Source organism: Microplitis mediator, chromosome 1, assembly GCF_029852145.1.
Source record: "Microplitis mediator isolate UGA2020A chromosome 1, iyMicMedi2.1, whole genome shotgun sequence".
Lineage (NCBI taxonomy): Eukaryota > Metazoa > Arthropoda > Insecta > Hymenoptera > Braconidae > Microplitis > Microplitis mediator.
In genome coordinates this window covers 1,799,533-1,818,583 of record NC_079969.1, presented here as the reverse complement: position 1 = coordinate 1,818,583, position 19,051 = coordinate 1,799,533, and the positions used below count along the sequence as shown (strand labels likewise).

The 19,051-nt window shown below is 29.9% G+C and overlaps 4 protein-coding genes across 5 annotated transcripts; 3 read left to right on the top strand and 1 right to left on the bottom strand.

The window, feature by feature from the left end:
* Positions 1-833: 833 nt before the first annotated feature.
* On the bottom strand, positions 834-5,938 carry LOC130677375 (vesicular integral-membrane protein VIP36). Its single transcript, XM_057484116.1, has 7 exons — positions 5,655-5,938; positions 5,316-5,431; positions 3,522-3,719; positions 3,279-3,441; positions 2,549-2,715; positions 2,398-2,461; positions 834-1,290 (listed from the first exon to the last, which is right to left on the bottom strand). The coding sequence occupies exons 1-7, from the start codon at positions 5,773-5,775 to the stop codon at positions 1,139-1,141; spliced, it is 981 nt and encodes a 326-aa protein (XP_057340099.1). The 5' UTR covers positions 5,776-5,938; the 3' UTR covers positions 834-1,138.
* A 1,732-nt stretch (positions 5,939-7,670) lies between these two features.
* LOC130677415 (transmembrane protein 60) lies at positions 7,671-8,232 on the top strand. The gene is made up of 2 exons (XM_057484174.1): positions 7,671-7,983; positions 8,054-8,232. The coding sequence occupies exons 1-2, from the start codon at positions 7,768-7,770 to the stop codon at positions 8,228-8,230; spliced, it is 393 nt and encodes a 130-aa protein (XP_057340157.1). The 5' UTR covers positions 7,671-7,767; the 3' UTR covers positions 8,231-8,232.
* Positions 8,233-9,195: 963 nt separating this feature from the next.
* On the top strand, positions 9,196-10,734 carry LOC130677392 (uncharacterized). Its single transcript, XM_057484138.1, has 3 exons — positions 9,196-9,465; positions 10,230-10,455; positions 10,524-10,734. The coding sequence occupies exons 1-3, from the start codon at positions 9,196-9,198 to the stop codon at positions 10,670-10,672; spliced, it is 645 nt and encodes a 214-aa protein (XP_057340121.1). The 3' UTR covers positions 10,673-10,734.
* Positions 10,735-11,963: 1,229 nt separating this feature from the next.
* On the top strand, positions 11,964-17,659 carry LOC130677252 (twitchin-like). 2 transcript variants are annotated; one of them, XM_057483938.1, is made up of 7 exons: positions 11,964-12,295; positions 12,380-12,467; positions 13,648-13,851; positions 13,920-14,061; positions 14,678-14,877; positions 14,950-15,102; positions 15,972-17,658. In XM_057483938.1, the coding sequence occupies exons 1-7, from the start codon at positions 12,262-12,264 to the stop codon at positions 17,416-17,418; spliced, it is 2,268 nt and encodes a 755-aa protein (XP_057339921.1). In that variant the 5' UTR covers positions 11,964-12,261; the 3' UTR covers positions 17,419-17,658. The 2 variants fall into 2 exon arrangements, with proteins under 2 accessions (XP_057339921.1, XP_057339928.1); XM_057483945.1 differs by lacking the exon at positions 11,964-12,295 and adding an exon at positions 12,560-12,706 and having other exon boundaries at positions 12,374-12,467; positions 15,972-17,659.
* The last annotated feature ends 1,392 nt before the right edge of the window (positions 17,660-19,051 follow it).

Sequence of the window (19,051 nt, the reverse complement as noted above, 5' to 3'; positions counted from 1 at the left end):
TTCTTTTTTCAATTTACATTTTTTTTAAAAAGATTTTCTACATTCATTTCCTTAAACAAAATTAAAATATTTTTTCATTGACGTAACTGATTAAAAAAATATAAAATTATACACAAACTAAAAATATATACTAATATACAACAAGTAATAATATATAACAAATATGTGGAATTTATTCTACGTAAAAATCCGAGTAAAATGAGTACCAGCAAGCCTGGGTTTAAATCAAAAAATTAATTTGCTAATTAATTTTAATTATTATTCAAAAAAATTTTTGTCTAAAACTTTTGAATTGAAAACGTGTATCGTTACCATACTCTCCGTTAAATTTCCAGTTTAACGAGTACCCACAACCCCATACTCAAAATATATCATTTTTAATTAATCAAAATTATTAATTACTAATCAAAAAATTTTTTTTTCAGAACCTAGGCTTGTGGGTACTCATTTTACTCAGAATTCCATGCACTACAACAATCTACTATACAAAACAATATTCAAAAATTTTACTCTAAAAAAAATGATAGTTTCATTACATAAAATTTTTTTTTTTCTTAAAATCACAGCAAATTAAAACATACCAATCGTTTTTCACACTTTCTCTCCTAAAAAAAAAAAATCAATAATCTTAACCATAATCACAATATTTATTTATTTATAATAACAATTATTTCACTTAGCATTTGGCAGCAGCATTTTATTTGAATTTCTCACAGTAAATTTTTATTTGACACAATTTATTTAAATTAAATTGTAAAAATTCCGTTCAATTAATCGATTGATTAATTATCATATTTTTTTTAATTGTACAATTAAATAAGAAAAAAATTACACACAATTACCAGTACATTAATTATTAATTTATAATTATTAATTACAAGTCTCATAATTAACATTCACACAATTAATGGCGACTATTTTCAACAATTTATTAATCAGTCAATTTAATTATTATTTAATTATGATTTTTTTTTCGAACTCAAAAAATTTTTTATCTAACCCACGATTTTTTTCATTAATTTCCATTTGGTTAATTAATTATTGTATTTATATTTTATTTACATGAAAAATATAAAATTTTTTAATGAATGATTTTAATTAATTAATTATCTATTTAAATTATTAATCGATTAATTGATTAATAAAATCTCTTACGACTATTTTCTTGATGCTTTTGATAAAACATTATTCCAATGACGACACAGGCTATTATTGCTATGGAGGCGACTAACATTAGTAAAAATATTTTTATTCCACTTAATGATGATGGCTTTGGATCGTCAACGTGATCTGTAACAAAAAAAATTTAATTAGATCATTAATTAATTAATTAATTTATTAGTAATTTCGAAAGTATTATCTCAGCTGAGTTTACATTCAAATTTCTGGGGAAATTATTGAGTTTAGAGAAAAATTTACAGAGACATTTTTTGTAGGAAATTTTATCAGCTACAAAAATGGTCCATATAAATTTTTGGATATCTGTGATAGTTTAGTCAGAATTTAAATTTTAAGTGTAGATGATTTCAAATTATTACTAGGAATCATAAAAATTTTTAAAAAATTACTTTAGATGAAAATTTTGAGTCAACTATTGGACTTGGGACAAAAGTCGTAAGGACTTAATTTATAGGAAATTTTATCAGCTACAAAAATGGTCCATATAAATTTTTGGATATCTGTGATAGTTGAGCCAGAATTTCAATTTTAAGTTTAGAAAATTTTAAATTATTACTAGGGATTATGGAAATTTTTTAAAAATTATTTTAAATCAAAATTGTGAGCGAACTATTGGACTTGGGACAAAATTTGTCAGGACTTAATTTATAGGAAATTTTATCAGCTATAAAAATAGTCCTCATAAATTTTTTGATATCTGTGATAATTTTGCCGGAATTTAAATTTCAAGTATAGAAAATTAATAATTATTACTAGAGATTACAGAAATTATTTAAAAATTGTTTTAAATTAAAATTGTGAGCTAACTATTGGACTTGGGACAAAATTTATAAGGACTTAATTTGTAGGAAATTTAATTAGCTACAAAAATGGTCCTTGTCACTATTTCGTTATCTTGAATATTTGCGCCGAAATTTTGATTTTAAACCAAAAACTTCTAAGTAGATAAAATTGTCACTAAATTTTTGTAATGAGTTTTTAAAAATTAATTATATTTATCAAAATATGAGATTTAGGAAATAAATGATAAGGACCATTTTTAAAGAGAATTAAATTTCCTGTAAAATTATCTCAGTGAATTTTTTCGAAATTCCCCATAGTTTAGCCGTATTTTAAATTCAAAGTTTTCATTTCCTTTTCTCTGAGCAAATCACTCAATAATTGATCACTCAATTAATTAATTAATTAAAAAAAATTAAAATATTTATGAAAAATTACCACGTGGGGATTCGAAGAACGTCGCGGACGGAATAATATTCGATCTATCCTCAGTGTCTTTTGCCTGTAAAAGAAAAAAAATTATTATTTCACTTTTAAAAGATAAATTAATTAAAAAATTATTGTCTCATATATTTAATTAATCACTTACACTATCAGGTAAATCTAGCTCGTACAATTTGACAGATAAAATATCATGATTATCTGATAAATCACCAGTAGTTGCTGATATCCCAAAGTAATAACCCGTTGGTAATTTAATACCGTTTACTTTTAAACATTCTTTCCATGCTGCTTTATTAGCTATGTCCGTTGATACTAATTAAAATTAATTAAAATAATTAGATTATTAGTCAATTTAAAAGAAAAAAAACATACAAAAAATTTATTTTTTAAATTTCGCGGTCAAATTTAAATTTCGCGGCTTTGAAAAAAAAAACTGATGAGTTTTGCAGAACAAGTTTTGAGTCAAAATTGAAAAAAAAAAATTTTCTATACTTCGAGTATCGATAAAAAATGGAGAAATTGAAAAATAAAAATTTTGGAGGTCCTGAGATTGTAGAGAATTTAGTAAAGAATTTTTTGAGCCCAAGAACGAGTTTCTAGCTCGATTAGTTCCGGAGATATGAAGATTTAAAGCCAACTCGCGAAACCGCGAAAAACCGCGAATTAATTTGGCCGCGGTGAGTTTGAGGGTAACTGAGGCAAGTTGGTCATGTGGGTACTCAAACTTCTCGGGAGGTGACGCTCTGTAATTAGAGGCCAACTTTTTGAAAATCGGGTGATTTGGGCCCGAGTAAGGACCCAAAGTTACTGGGGCCGATTTTGGCGATTGGAAAACGGATTGAGTTATTAATTTTTTAAATGAATTTTTTTGTTACCTGTGAGTGTGTCTCCTTCATATTTGATTGATATGTGAGAATCGTAGTCTAGATTGCGGAATTTGGCTTCGCAACCGGCTAATTGAGTGTGGGTACCATCTCGGTCGTGGTCGTAGTGGAGGGACCCATTGTTAACCATCGCAGATATGTAGGGGTGTTGATGCTGAGAAGATTTTTTTATTAGCTGGTTAGTTGGGGGTGGGGAGATGAGCAAATATTAGGGGTCAGTTGGCTGGGACTTACGTTGTGGGGCCCATTGTGGTTACTGTAAGTGTCGAGGATGACAGCGAGCCCGTGGAAGAAATCTTTGTTGCCGAATACGGGCCCAGATTCCATGCGGTCTTTGGCGTACCAGATTACGAAACCGTCGCCGAATAAGTCGCGGCCTTTGCCGTGGACTTTGAAGTGGACTTCTAGGTTCCAGTTACGGACGTTGCAGGGCTAGAAATTTAATTTTTAAATTTGTCACTCATAAAAATTCACCATAAAATTTTTCCTCACTATAAATTTTTTAGAAATTTCCCATTTCATTCCCTAATAAAAATTATTAAAAAATCCCCATCAAATAAAAATTCACCATAAAATTTTTCATTCCATTAATTGAAAACTTCCTCCTCAAACTAGAATTTATAAAAATTTTCCTATAGAACTTATTCATTAAAATTCTCAAAATGTCCCATAAAAATTAAAATAACCCACAATAATTAAACTGCCCCATCCATCTTTTTTTATTACTTTAAAAATTTCTTTTTCAAACTGAATATTATAAAAATTTTCCCATACAACTTCTCCATAAAAATTCTCAAAATTCCCCATAAAAATTTTTATTCCACTACTTCAATACTTATTCCTCAAACTGAATGTTATAAAAATTTGCCTTTTCCACCCCTCATACAAACTACCCCATAACCTTAAAATACCCTATAGAAATTAAAATTCCCCATAGAAAATTTGTCTTCCAATAATTTACAAATTTTTTCCTCAAACTGACTTTTATAAAAATTTACCCATACAATCCCGTGATAAAAAATCTCAAAATGCCCCATAAAAATTAAAATGCCCCATAAATTTTTTTTCATTTCTTTAAAAATTTTTTCTTCAAACTAAATATTATAAAAATTTGCCCAGACAACCCCTCCATAAAAATTCTCAAAATTCCCCATAAAAATTTTTATTTTAATACTTCAATACTTTTTCCTCTAACTGACTTTTATAAAAATTTACCCATACAATCCCTTGATGAAAACTCTTAAAATGCCCCATAAAAATTAAAATGCCCCATAAATTTTTTTTCATATCTTTAAAAATTTATTCTTCAAACTAAATATTATAAAAATTTGCCCAGACAACCCCTCCATAAAAATTCTCAAAATTCCCCATAAAAATTTTTATTTTAATACTTCAATACTTTTTCCTCTAACTGACTTTTATAAAAATTTACCCATACAATCCCTCGATGAAAACTCTTAAAATGCTTCATAAAAATTAAAATTTCCCATAAATGTTTTTTCATTTCTTCAAAAATTTCTACTTCAAACTAAATATTATAAAAATTTTCCCATACAACCCCTTCATAAAAATTTTCAAAATTCCCCATAAAAATTTTTATTCCAATACTTCTTCCTTTAACTGACTTTTATAAAAATTTACCCATACAATCCCTCGATGAAAACTCTTAAAATGCCCCATAAAAATTAAAATTCCCCATAAATTTTTTTTCATTTCTTCAAAAATTTCTACTTCAAACTAAATATTATAAAAATTTTCCCATACAATCTCTCCATAAAAATTCTCAAAATTCCCCATAAAAATTTTAATTGCAATACTTCCACAAACTGAATGTTATAAAAATTCACCTACTCAACCCTTCACCCAAGCTACCCCATAACCTAAAAATACCCCATAAAAATAAAAATTCCCCATAAAAATCCAAACCTCCTCCCGCTCAATCCAAAGTTTTAAAAATCAACCAACCAATTTCCCCTTTCAAAAAAATTTTCCCACAAAATGCCCCATAAAAAAATCCTGAAAAATTACCACAGAATTCCATATTGCCCCCTGCTGACTCTGCAAGTCCGGCGTCAGTCTGATATAATTTTTAGTCACAATCGTACTTCCCAAAAAATCCCAGTACGGTATCGTCATTCCCATTCCTGTAAATTTAAAAAATATATCATCAATCACATAATATTCATTCAATACATATATATATAAATATATATATGACATAAATCATTGATATAAAAATGCCAACGTCATAACCTCCGACGGAACTACGCAATAAAATTTATCACTACAAAGTACAAGGTTATAAAAAAATATATGAACCCATAAAAAAATAACATATATATAAAAATATGTAAATATATAAATTACCTTGATATGGTTTAACTAATGAATGCTCGCGTTTCATGAAATCATGGGTATTCCATTCCGTAGATTCAACCCCAAGTATCACAATATTTATAAATATATAAAAGTATGATGAGAAATACATGATTTGTATTAATATGTAATTGAATAAATAAATAAATTACTGGTTATTAATTAATTGAGTTAATAATTAATATGTGATTGAGTAAAAATATTATTGAGTTTGTGTTTGTGGTTCACTGACATGCGGCTTAATTTTTTTTTTTACTTCCACTAGACTTGAAGATCTGTGATTTTATTTATTTTTTTTTTGACGAATCAGGTGACGACACGACGTGATTGGGTACTAAAATGACCTATGGCTATTTTAGCTCCGTTGGTACGCAGAGGATTGGATATTAACGGGTGTGGGTAAGAGGTGACTCGGATTGGCGGATTTTCAAACTTCTGATTGGATCTGAGGAAATTTTTTCATCAGAGTCGATCGGAAAATTACAATTGAATCAAATTGAAAATCTATACGAAGATTTTCGGGAAATCTGGGTCCCTGATTGAATATTCTGATGGAATCTGAGGAAAAATTTTAAATCGGAGTGAATTTTGTATTCTCGATCGAATCCAATGACATCAGAATTGATCTGTCAAGTATCTAGGACTCTGATGAGTCTTTGACATGAGTGATTTCTATTATTTTACATTGAAAGGGCCTCAAAACTGACGTCAGATGATAATCAGAAGGCAAAATGACAGAAAAAAAATTTTGAGGACAGACAAAGCAGATTTTAGACACATGCTACACAGAAAAAAAGGATTTTTTGGCGCAAAAAACTTTAACTTACGCCAAGAAAATTTTTTCTTGTCCTAAGAAATTTTTCGCAGTATGAATTGAAAACGAAAATTTTCTTGGGGCGAGAAAAAATTTTCTTGAGTCAAGAAAAAAATTTTTGGGGCAAGAAAATTTTCGTTTTCATTTCATAATGGAAATTTTTTCTTGTCCCAAAAAAACCTTTTCTGTGTAGACACATGCCCACACAGATGCCCATACACATGAGTCTGAGACTGTTCCAGGTCTCTAATAATTTTTTTTCTCTAGGATTTTCCACTATTTTACATCGAAAGGGCCTCAGAAATGAAGTCGGATGATAATCCGAAGGCGAAATAAAAATAAAATATTAAATAGACAGACATAGCAACAGACATCGAGATGACACACGGAAAAAAATAAACTTTAAAAATTACTATTTGAAATTACAACCCGGAACCCGGTTGTCAATATGGGGAATTTTAACATTCAAATAGTAAATTTTATAATACGTGTCGTCTATTTTCTAAGTATCAGTTACGATTTTTAAAGTTCAAATGGTGATATTTCTTACATTGACAATAAATTTTCATACTTATCCTGAAATTATTCACGTTTTAATCACAAATAAAAAAATTACTATTTAAAATGATGGTATTTACTGATCACTTTATCATTATATTACTTGTAATTCTCAATTTATATAGTTCATTTTTTTCCGTGCATCGACATGGTCTTGTTGAGAGTCTAGGACTCTAATAATTTTTTTTCCTCCAGTATTTTCAAAAATCTATTGGAAAAAACTTTTGATTGAACGTGACTAATTAACAATTTTGGTAGAATCTGAGAAAAAAATTTTTAATGGGTGTCAATTTGAAATTCACGATTGAATCTAATCTATAATCTATTGGACGAACTTTCAATTAAATCTGATTCCTCAATAAAAATATATAAAAAATAAATATTTTCATATTACAAACTCCGATCAAATCTCTTACACCCTCAATTGGATATTGATCAGATTCAATCAGAAGTTTTTCTATTTGAATTTTCAAAAGTTCCCGCCATAAGTTCCTCTAACTTCCACTGCCGCTCTAAGCGTTTTCTTTGCTGCAGTCTTCGATACATCGAACCACACGCACAATCGATACATTATGTGTTCGATACATCGACCTCACCAACAATCGATTAATCGAACTCCGAAATTCGATATTTTTAAAAATGGCGTAAATTAAAAAAAAAAATAAACTAAAAGAAAAAGAGTAATAATTAAAAAAAATAAAAAATGTGATTAATTTAAATAGTAATTAAATAATGGCAGTGTTACATCGCGCATTATTTACATGGTTCGAATTATTAATTTTTTTAATTCTACTAGTTCTAAGATTAGACCAACGCATATTATGGAATTGGTTTATTGTTTTTATACCAATGTGGGTATATGACTGTATATTATTGATATATATTATATTTAATATGGTGTCCCATTGTAAAAATAATCATAATACCACTAATTGTTTAAGGCGGAAGGTAATCACTTAATTGTTACTCAACTAATTGATTTATTTAGGTCACTAATAAATTTTTTTTTCTTCTCCAGGGCTGGCATATGATTGCAGTATTATTAAAATTAAGCGTACAGATATTAATATGTTTAAGATTAGAAGCTCCTTATTTAAATTTACCAGCAAAAGCTGTCTTGTCACCATTCTGGTTACTTTTACCTGCATTGACGATTGATGTATTTGTTCATTTGATCCAACACTCGAGATACTGAGATGTTTTTTTTAAAATGTACTGTAATAAAAACTTGCTGTTAATTTTAACAATCAATACTTTCATGTTTTTTCATCACGTATTCTTATCATTGAGGCCAAGACGCGTTGAATGAGTACCCACATCAATATGTTTGGGTAAGTCGGTCACTGGATCGATATTTTGGTGACCAAGAATTTGGAAATGGATTTTTTTTGTTCGGGAATTTTTTCGTAGCAAAATTAATGTGAGATACGAAAAGTTGGTGCCAATACGCGTTGAATGAGTACCCACATCAATATGTTTGGGTAAGTTGGTCACTGGATAGATATTTTGGTGACCAAGGATTTGAAAATGGATTTTTTTGATTTTTTTCGTTCAGGGATTTTTTTTTAGCAAAATGGATGTGAGATACAAAAAGTTGGTGCCAATACGCGTCGAATGAGTACCCGGAAGGCTATATTTTGAAAATGCGGTAATCGATGATTTTGAAAATGGCCCATTTGTCACCTGATGATTTTTTAGTCTAAATGTATTGATGTGGGTACTCAAACTACTCGGCAGTGCGCGCTCTGATGACTGGTTGTAGTGTTTTTTTATTTAGAGTTTGAGAAAAAAAAAAATTTTGAGCCATTTAATTTTTTTGGGCCATTTTTTAATGTCACCAAAACATAGCGATGTGGGTACTCAAACTTGAGGAAATTTTGCGAGTAATTCAGTAGAGTATGAGTTAGTTCTGTCAGACTGAACTGGTTCGCAAAATATAAGTATATGTGCTGGGTGATAATTATCTATTATATAATGTTACTTGTATTTTTTATTTTAAAACGTTGGGAATATGCCAATGACATGTTTTAAATAAATAAACACGGCCTAGAATACTTTATTCTTGTATAATGACATTTAGACAGTAAAAGAGAGGGATTAGAAAATTTTTTAGTCTACCCCGAGATCTTGGAGATAATTTAGTTATTTTATTCATTTAGAATGATTAATTATTCTTATTCATTAAAATATAATTTATTAATTATATTTTTAATAAGTTTGTTGGTTATTGAGTCGAGTTATGGATCGACGAGTGTAGCGAGAGTCAATGCGGGCAAGCAGGCGACGTTGCTCTGTCAGAGTAATGATGATAATCATCGATTTATGTTCTGGAAAGTAATTGACAATCATAATAATATTGTTGGGCCAAATAGTTCTTATGATAATGATAAATATAACTATGAAGTCCTAACTGGTAAATTGTATATATGGGTAAGTATTTTTATTCATTTTTGTATGGCCCAATATTGGCCCAGTGTCCCAAGTCATATTTTTTAGTTCATTCGGTCTCTATATCAATTTCACTCTACAGTGAAAAATGTCTTTTTAATTATTGGGACAGTGGTCCGATATTGGGACAGTGGATTAATAGTGGGACAGTAGTCTAGTATTTTACATTTTTTACTAGATTTGCTGTAAATATTAATGGATAATAAAAATAATTTTTTCAATTATGGGGACACTGGGCCAATTTTGGGACAGTGGGACATCTTTTGTCCTAGATCTCCAGTAACCTTTTTATTCCACTTACTCTAATTAGTGGGCAGTAAAACTATAATTTGTTTACTATTGAGACAATTTTGATACAGTGGCCCAATATTGGGACAGTGGACCAATTGTAGGACAGCCCTAGCCCAATGTCTCAAGTGACTTTTTATCCCAATCAGTCTTATCATTACTGAGCACCGAAAATTAATTTGTTTTATTATTGGGACAAACTTGGCCCAGTGTCCCAAGAGGACCACTTCGTACCTTAAGGTAAAATTAATATTATCATGAATTTTTTTAGTACTAAACGAACGATAACTAATGGGACGCGTGTGTCCCAGTGTCCCACTTTCGTCCCAAGTGGTCCATTAATTTTTTTCCCCAATTTTTTTCTCTTTTCACCCTGAGCTAATTTTTCATAATTCGCTCACTGGGTCATATGCCCCACTTTTGTCCCACTGTCCCATTTTACATAATTTTTTTTTTAGAGCGTATCGACACGTGAGTCAGGTTTTTATCACTGTATATCTCGCAGTATTGAGAATCATTCAAAGTTCAATGTCCACACTATCGAATTAATTGTCAACAAAAATGACTACTACTGGGAAAGTGACTTCGAGGTGACGTTACTTCGTACACTCATGGTAATAATGCTCGTACTTGTTGGAATCGCACTTTATTTACTCGTAACTACGAAAAGAAAACGCAAACCCGGTAAGTTATCATACGACATGATTAATTTAATTACTAATTAATTTTAATAAACAAATTTTTATTAATAGATATCGAAGACTCGAGGTCATTTAAATCTACCAAAGACAATGTACCAATAATAACATACTCAAGGCCCGAAACGCCATCGTCTCCTCAAGGATGTGATAATGATTTCCCTCAAGTATATAACCAATTAAATAAAGACCAGCTTGTTTAATTTTTAAGTTTATACTATCATTTGTAATATTATTCAAAAATAAAGGATATTAAAAAAGATAATTCTGAGTCGAGAATTTTTTTTTTTGAAATTTGAGAGTCATAGCTGATAATTTGAGGAAATTGCGCGTTGAATGAGTACCCACATCGATATGTTTTGGTAAGATGGTTCTTAATTAGTTTACCTCGGGCAAATTGGCCCGTTTTCATTTTTGGGAAAGTTTACAATTTTTTGGGGTAAAATGGGTGAGGGGGATCAGTCGGGAAGAGCGAGACGAGTAAAATGAGTACCCACATCAGTATTTTTGGTTAAGATGGTCATAGATGGTTAATTAACTAATAAACGTGTTCAGTAATTAATCATATGGTGGCCAAAATAAAATTTATTTAAATATATTGATGTGGGTACTCATTTTACTCGCCATCGCCTTCTCTATAAAATACGATGATCAATTTTACTATAAAAATTATTTTTTGGTTTTCAAAATTATAATTTATTGAAATTTTTTTTTGTCACCTGAATATATCCATCAGGGTACTCAAATCCGAGGGAATTTGTCTACAGATCCAACTGTGCCATTATTTTTATTCTAAAGACAAAAACAAAGTTCAAAAATTTTTTTTCCAATTTCTTTAATTATTTTAAACTAGTTCATACATAATAATTACTATCAAAATTATTCAATAATTATTCAATAATTTCCCTAAAATTCCTCTCCCAGAAAATAACCAAAGTCTCTCCCACCAAAATCTCTATCCCAATAATCCCCAATTCTACTCTAAATATCCCAGATACAAAAAAACGTTTCCTACAAATCTTGTAGTAAATTAAATTTCCTACAACTTTGCTCTCTTAAAATTTTTCCATATTCTCAATAATTTCCCCAGAATTTCCTTTCAAACTCCGTCCCATAAAATACCGAATTCCTCCTACAAAAATCTCTTTCCCAATGGTCCCAAATTCCCCCGTAAATATCCTAGATACAGAAAAATGTTTCCTACAAAGTTCATAGGAAATTTAATTTCTCACAACTTTGCTCTCTTAAAATTTTTCCATATCTCCAATAGTTTTCCCACAATTTCCATTTAAAGTACCCGCGGTATATATATTGATATAAATAATTAAAAATAAAAAAAAAATTGATTCATGTATTTGTCTGTTAGTAAGTCAAGCAAAATGAATATATATACATACATATATATAGATAGATATTTATTAAATATATATATATAGGAATAAATGAGTCACGTGATTTGTGAAGAATCCACGGGCTGAATCCCGTGGTCGGAAAATCTAAATTCGTCTGTGTCGTGTTCAGACTTCTGAGCAACTCGAGACTCAGCCTCTTTTATTTTAATATATATTTTATAATTTAACGATTATTATTATTATTTAATTAATAAATCAATTATCAAATTAATTAACTAATAAATCATCAAACATTTTAATTAAGTCAATAAAATTACAAGTGGAAAATTAAATTTTATTTGTTAATTTTATAAGAAAAATGATTTTTTGATTAATTGGCCAATTAATTTTAATTAATTGATCGCGATTGATTAATTAATTAATTTTATTTTTCAATCATAATGATTCATGTGGATGAAAGTGATCCTGTTGGTGGTAATTATTATTTTTATTTTTTTTTTATTTTCGAAAAAAAAAAAAACAAAAAAAATTTGAAATTAAAAAAATTTTTTTTTGTAGAAATCGAACCAGCATTTCCTTATAAAGATGTTACAGTGAGACGCGTTGATTTTAATAGCGATTATGATCTACAAGATGAGCTTGGGCGGTAAAGTTGAATTTTTATAAATATATATATATATATCTATATATTTATTTTTTTTTTATTAAGGAATTTTTGTTATTTTCTAAATTTGACAGGAAAGTTATGGGTTTAGGAAAAAAATTGACAGGAGGTTTTTTGTAGGAAATTCAAAGGGCTTCAAAAAAGGTCTCATAAGATTTTTTCGTAACTTCTGTGGTTTTGGTGGAATTTTGAATTTAAGTCTCAAAAGTTTAGTGGTTTTGGTAAAAATTGAAAATTTTATTTCATTTGAACTTTGAATGAAAATTTTAGCGAAAGTTGTGGGTTTGAGGAAAAAATTGTAAGGACCTTTTTTGTAGGAAATTTGAAGGGCTACAAAAAAGGTTCAGTGCAACTTTTTCTTAAATTCAATCCTTCTCCCAAAATTTTCAATTTTCTTCACTCATAAATCAATTTTTTCCAAATACTCCAAAAATCGACTTCTTTTCTCCTTAAAACCAAAATTTTGACTCTCTTATCAAATTTTTTCAAAAAAAAACTCAAAGTTCCTCTTTAAAATTTAATTTCCCGCAAAAAAGGTCTCTTTAACTTTTTCCTTATCTCCAGTTCCTGAGTCACAATTCGACTTTGAAATATTTCCCACTAATTTTTACTCATTTCCTGGTTTCGTAGCCAAAATTCCTCATAACTCATAAATTAGCACATTTATCAAAAAATTTCTCATGACCTTTTTTGTAGCTCCCAAAATTTCCTACAAAAAATGACTCATTGATTTTTCCCCAAAACTCAATAGCTTTCGAGTTATCGGTGTTTGAAAATAAAAAATCCATCGATATCGAAAAAATGTGAAATTTATGAAAGATATATATAAAAATATATAACAATAATTCAGGGGTAATGTTTTAAAACGTTAATCAAGGTCTTTTTCTATAAATAAATACACGTGTATACACAACTTGATGTTTTACTACATACCAAATTCAATATATATGTATATATATTACATATATATATACATATCAAATGAATGACAAGTTGAAAGTGAAGGCGTGCCAATTAAATTCAAATGGAATTTAAACTTTAACACTAATGCACTTGACATTCCGAAGTTAATGAAAAATATAAATAAAAATAAAAAAAAAAAAAAAAAAACTTTAATTTGAATTTTGAATTTTTTTGAACAAAAAAAAAATTTTTTTTACAGGGGTAAATTTGGTACAGTATATTTATGTAACGATAAAAAAAATAATTTGAAATTAGCTGTAAAAATAGTCAACACAACAAAAAAAGAGGACAGACGTTCAGTAGAACGTGAAGTTGAAATAATGCGACGGTTACAGCATCCGAGATTGATTCAATTGTATGACGCTATTGATACTGGAAAACAATTTTACGTTGTATTGGAATTGTAAGATTTTTTTTTTACGGCGGTAAAAATTTAAAAACAAAAAATTACTTTGAAATTTCGAATTCTAGGATTGAAGGTGGGGAATTGTTCGAGAGGGTCATAGATGATGATTTTGTATTGACCGAGAGAAGCTGCGCGGTTTTTATGAGACAAATTTGCGAGGGGATTGAGTTTGTACACTCGCAGAATATTTTGCATCTGGATATGAAGGTTTGTGAAAAAAAAATTTTTGGGAGTAAAATGAGTGGGAGGGATGTTTTGGGGAGAAGGTGACGAGTTAAATGAGTACCCACATCGATATGTTTGGGTAAGATGGTCATTGGATTGTTTAGATGGGGTGAAATGGGTTTTTTGGGTTTGGAGGTTATTAGAAATTTTTTTGGATTCGATGAGTGGGTGGAATGAAAAGAGGGAGAGGAGAGGAGTAAAATGAGTACCCACAAGGTAACTTTTTAAAAAAATAGTCATTTGTCATTTAATTTTCAAAAAAATGTATTTTTGGATTTTTAATGAAATTGTGGATTAAATATATTGATGTGGGTACTCATTTTACTTGGCATCGATTCCTCTTTAGAAAAATTTAACAATTTTGGAAAAAAAATCACCTTTTTTTTTTATAATGAATTTTTGGAAATTAATTTTTTTTTTTTTCAAAACCTATTGATGTGGGTACTCAAACTAGAGGAAATCGCTCCACAAATTCAACCCTCAACCTGATTTTATATAAAAAATTAATTGCAGACACTTATGATGAAATATCACGAGCGTCGATATTTTTTTCGAAGCCCTATTTTCTTGAAATAATTATATTTTTACTATGTTGTAGCCAGAAAATATATTATGCCTCACCAAAGAAGGTAACCGCATCAAAATAATAGACTTTGGTCTAGCACGACAGTACGATCCACGTAAAAAATTACAAGTATTATTCGGCACTCCAGAATTTGTCGCTCCAGAAGTCGTTAATTTTGATCAAATCGGCTTTGGTACTGATCTGTGGAGTATTGGAGTCATTTGCTATGTCCTGTAATTACTTTGCTCGCTTAATAATTTTTTTTACTTTTATTTTCTCATAACTACATAATCTATAATTTTTAGATTGTCAGGATTATCACCTTTCATGGGAGATACTGATGTTGAAACAATGGCTAATGTTACAATAGCTAAATATGATTTTGATCATGAAGCTTTTAATAATATTTCAGAAGATGCCAAAGATTTTATACGCAGCTTATTAGTTAAAGACAAAGAGTAAGTTTTATTTATTATTTTTTCATACAATTAATTTTTCATATGCATGTCTTATTAATAAATAATTAATAGAACATGTTCCTAAGCTTTTAACTTATTTAATTGCTTAAATAAAAAATTGCCGATAGCTAAATTCAAAAATCATAATTTTTTACTTCGGGTACGATCGTAAGTCTTCGGTAACAATCGGAAAATCCCAAAAGATATTTTTAGTTGTCAAATTTCAGCTAAAAATTCAAAAATTGACCCTTCGGGTATGTTCGGTAAGCTTCGGGTACCTTCGGAAATTTTTGAAAATAATTAAAAAAACATTTTGATGGGTAATTTCATTAATTACGGTAAAAATTAACTGAAAAATATCAAAATTTTAACTTCGGGTATCTTCGGCTACTTTCGGAAATCTTCGGAAATGCGAAAAAATTAAAATTTACGATTAATTTCGTTCATCAGAGTCAAAATTTACTGAAAAATATGACTTTTTTAACTTCGGGTATCTTCGGTTATCTTCGGGTATCTTCGGCAATTTTCGCCAGTTAATGATGAATTAATAAACTAACGTAATATTAATAAAATAAAACTAACAATTAACCAAATTTTGTCTTTCGTGACTCTAAATAATTAATTAATATTAATTAGTAATTAAATTAATTACCCATAGCTGCAATTAATAATTAATATTAATAAAAAAAATATCGATCTCCAAAAAAAAAATTCAAATTCATTAATCGGCACCAGAGGCGACATCTGATGAACTTTTCAAATTTAAAAAATATTCCCGCCAATTTCAAATTAAACAGGAAGAGCACGAAAGACAAAAAAAATTTTCAAAAAATAAAAAAAGAAATTACTGGATTGAAAAAAATTTACAGAAAACGCCTGACAGCGCATCAGTGCCGGCGGCACCGTTGGCTCGCGCCAAAATCGAGCTCTACAAGGCCCAAAAATGACGCCCCCATACGCAAAAAGAAGAAGAAGAAAGAAATTGTCAAGCCGATTTTGCCTCTAATTAACAATAATAATAAAAAAGTGAAGAGTGAATTAGATGTGACGAAAGACAATTTGAAATTATTCGTCGAAAGATGGCGGGATCACCCGAATAGTCCATATTTATTTGACGACAACGGCACAGTGGTGGGGGAAAGGGACAGACAGGAGTCGATGTCGTTGCGAGGTCAAAGTCCGTCACCACCAGAGAGCATTTGCAGCTTGACCTCCGACTCAGTATTCGACGATAGATTAAACCTGAATGTCCCCAACCTCACATTTGAGCGGCGGGCATCCGAGGGTCAGGCCCAGGATTCTTACACCCGAGACCCTGCGTCCCAAATTATCATCGCTGAGGAAATAATAAAATTATCCGAGCATCTGAGGTCGATAACGTGCAATCAAGCCGTCGACAAAATGGCGGCAAGTAGTGCTGACAAAATGGCGGGCAAACATTTCGGCCATGTTGATATTAAGGCCCGCGTCGGTGGTAAAGCGACCGACAAAATGGCGGGAAAACAAAATTTTTACATCGAATCCAAAGTTGATGACAAAATGGCGGACAGCAAAATCAGTCATGTGGAAAAAAATAGTGGGAACATCAGACCGAAAGCTAGTGGCAATATGGCCAATAAAAATTTTGACAAAATGGCGGACAAAATTGGCCATGCGGGTGATGGGACTCAAGGGACTCAAGTGATAGGGGGGAAAATGGCCGACAATATGGGACTGAAAAAATTTGGCCACGTGGCATCGAATATGGGTGATGGTACTCAAACGATAGGGGGCAATATTACCGACAAAATGGCGCCGAAAAAAGTCGGCCATCTTGACATTAAATCTGGCCGTTTATTATCGATGACAGAAAATGTGAATGACACGAATGAAATAAATGAAAAACTGACAGCAATAACTCGAGATAGAAAATTAAATGGCACTAAATTTAACCCCAGTAAAATTTACAAGGAGTCGAAGGAAGAATTAATGGAGTTTAAGTTAAATCGATTCGATAGAGAAGAAGATATCGATTTAACGCCGCCATGGAGGAAATCGAGAGCAAAGCATCGATTCGGGGAAACTTGTCGTGATGTTCCGCGGATTACTAACCTAGAAAATTTGCACAAGACAATGAATCTAGACGAGCCCAGTAGCGCAAAAAATTTGCTGTTAAAATTGCTGGACGAGTGGGACCACGAGCCTCGAGCGCGGGGGGTAAATTCGTTGCCCAGGAAGTCGATAAGCGTCGACTGGAACGACGAGAGCATTGGCCGTCAGTCCATGAACTCTTTGGCGCGGTATTTTCAAACCGTTCAAAATTCCCGGGATACTTGAGTCCCTTTTTTTTTTTACTGGAGACCGGTATTTTTTTTAGCGGGAAAAATAAATAGGGAAGGGGTGAATATTTTGAATATGAAATTTATGAGTTTTGTGTTGGCAGTAAAAGACCCAGTGCACGGCAATTACAAGAGCATCGGTGGCTGGCATTGGCTCTGGAGAACCCGATCTCGAAGGTTAGACTCAAGAGATACGTCATCAAGAAACGGTGGGTCAAAGCCGTCAATACGATACTTGCGTTGCAACGAATGGGCGCTCATATTAATTTTGATCTTATTTAATTTTTATTGCCGGGGTAAAATGGATTAGAAATTTGAATGTTTTTTTGTACTAAAAATTTGAAAAAACCTCAGCCTAAATAAGAAATAATTTTTCCTGGGCCCATTTTATGCCCGTAAGTTGAAAAAAAATTTAATGGGCCCATTTTACCCCAATTTCAATTTAAAAATTTTAGTAGTCCATTTTACACCGAAATTAAAAAAAAAATTCAATGACAAAAAAAATTAAATTTTTATTTACTGGCCCATTTTACCCCCAAGTAAATTTAATAATTTTTTTTCTACTAAAAAATTACAAAAAATCTTCCCAACTAATTATCCATTTTTTTCTTATATTTACAATTACATTTACAAATATATATATACATATTATTACATATATATTTATATTAGATCTAATATATATCTCTTTATTATTATTATAAAAATAATTATATTAAAATGTATAAAAAATAAATAAAAATATATTCCAATTTTAAAAATTCAAATTTTAAATATTTCCCGCCTTTTTTTAAATTCCCGCGCGCTGCCATTTTTGAATTTGAAAATTCCCAGCAGCGCCACCAGCTCGAGCTCAGTCTACTCCTCGCCTCTCTCGTCACTTGTCACTTGTCTCAGCTGACAATTAAAATTTTCTGTAAACAAATAAAGTAATTAAATTATATAATTATTTGAAAATTAATTATTAATTATTTAAAAAAAAATAATAACTTAAAATAATTGAAACTTGGATTTAATTTAAAAAAAAAAATGGTAAGTGAGGTTATAAAAAAATTAATTACTAATTACTGTGCAAATTTAATTAATTAATTTATTAATTAATTATTAGAGTGATAGATTTAAAAATTGGAGCCCATATTTGAAAGAATATGACCCATTAAAAGCAGGAAGTATTGATGGCACTGATACTGAACCTCATGATAGAGCAATTACTCGTGCAATTAATTCACATTACGAACCACCGCATAATTTAAAATCTTATCCATCGTCAACTTTATTTGTATCACGACTTAGTCCTAAAACTAATCGCCAGCATTTAATTGACGTAAGTATTTTATTAATTAATTTTTTTCTTAACTTTTGAATTTTTAAATCTCCCGCCAAATATAAGAAAATTTTTTGGGAGTAAAAATAAAATTTTTTGAAAGTAAATTAATTAGGGAATAATTAAGAAAGGAATTTAATTATTTTTGAATTTTTAAATTTCCCGCCAAATATAAAAAAATTTTTTTTGAGAGTAAAAATAAAATATTTAGGAAGTAAATTAATTAGTGAATAATTAAGAGGAATTTAATTATTTTTGAATGTTTTTTAGCATTTTTCAATTGTAGGAGAAGTAAAAACAGCAAAAA

Excerpts from the sequence above, each read along its gene's own strand:
- LOC130677375 (XM_057484116.1), bottom strand. The coding sequence starts at position 5,775 with ATGTATTTCTCATCATACTTTTATATATTTATAAATATTGTGATACTT. Across the intron at positions 3,720-5,315 it reads GGGCAATATGGAATTCTGTG|CCCTGCAACGTCCGTAACTG; the intron begins GTAATTTTTCAG and ends TTAAATTTCTAG. Across the intron at positions 1,291-2,397 it reads GTTCTTCGAATCCCCACGTG|ATCACGTTGACGATCCAAAG; the intron begins GTAATTTTTCAT and ends TTTTTGTTACAG.
- LOC130677415 (XM_057484174.1), top strand. The coding sequence starts at position 7,768 with ATGGCAGTGTTACATCGCGCATTATTTACATGGTTCGAATTATTAATT. Across the intron at positions 7,984-8,053 it reads CTAATTGTTTAAGGCGGAAG|GGCTGGCATATGATTGCAGT; the intron begins GTAATCACTTAA and ends TTTCTTCTCCAG.
- LOC130677392 (XM_057484138.1), top strand. The coding sequence starts at position 9,196 with ATGATTAATTATTCTTATTCATTAAAATATAATTTATTAATTATATTT. Across the intron at positions 9,466-10,229 it reads CTGGTAAATTGTATATATGG|AGCGTATCGACACGTGAGTC; the intron begins GTAAGTATTTTT and ends TTTTTTTTTTAG. Across the intron at positions 10,456-10,523 it reads GAAAAGAAAACGCAAACCCG|ATATCGAAGACTCGAGGTCA; the intron begins GTAAGTTATCAT and ends TTTTATTAATAG.
- LOC130677252 (XM_057483938.1), top strand. The coding sequence starts at position 12,262 with ATGATTCATGTGGATGAAAGTGATCCTGTTGGTG. Across the intron at positions 12,296-12,379 it reads TGAAAGTGATCCTGTTGGTG|AAATCGAACCAGCATTTCCT; the intron begins GTAATTATTATT and ends TTTTTTTTGTAG. Across the intron at positions 13,852-13,919 it reads TTTTACGTTGTATTGGAATT|GATTGAAGGTGGGGAATTGT; the intron begins GTAAGATTTTTT and ends TTCGAATTCTAG.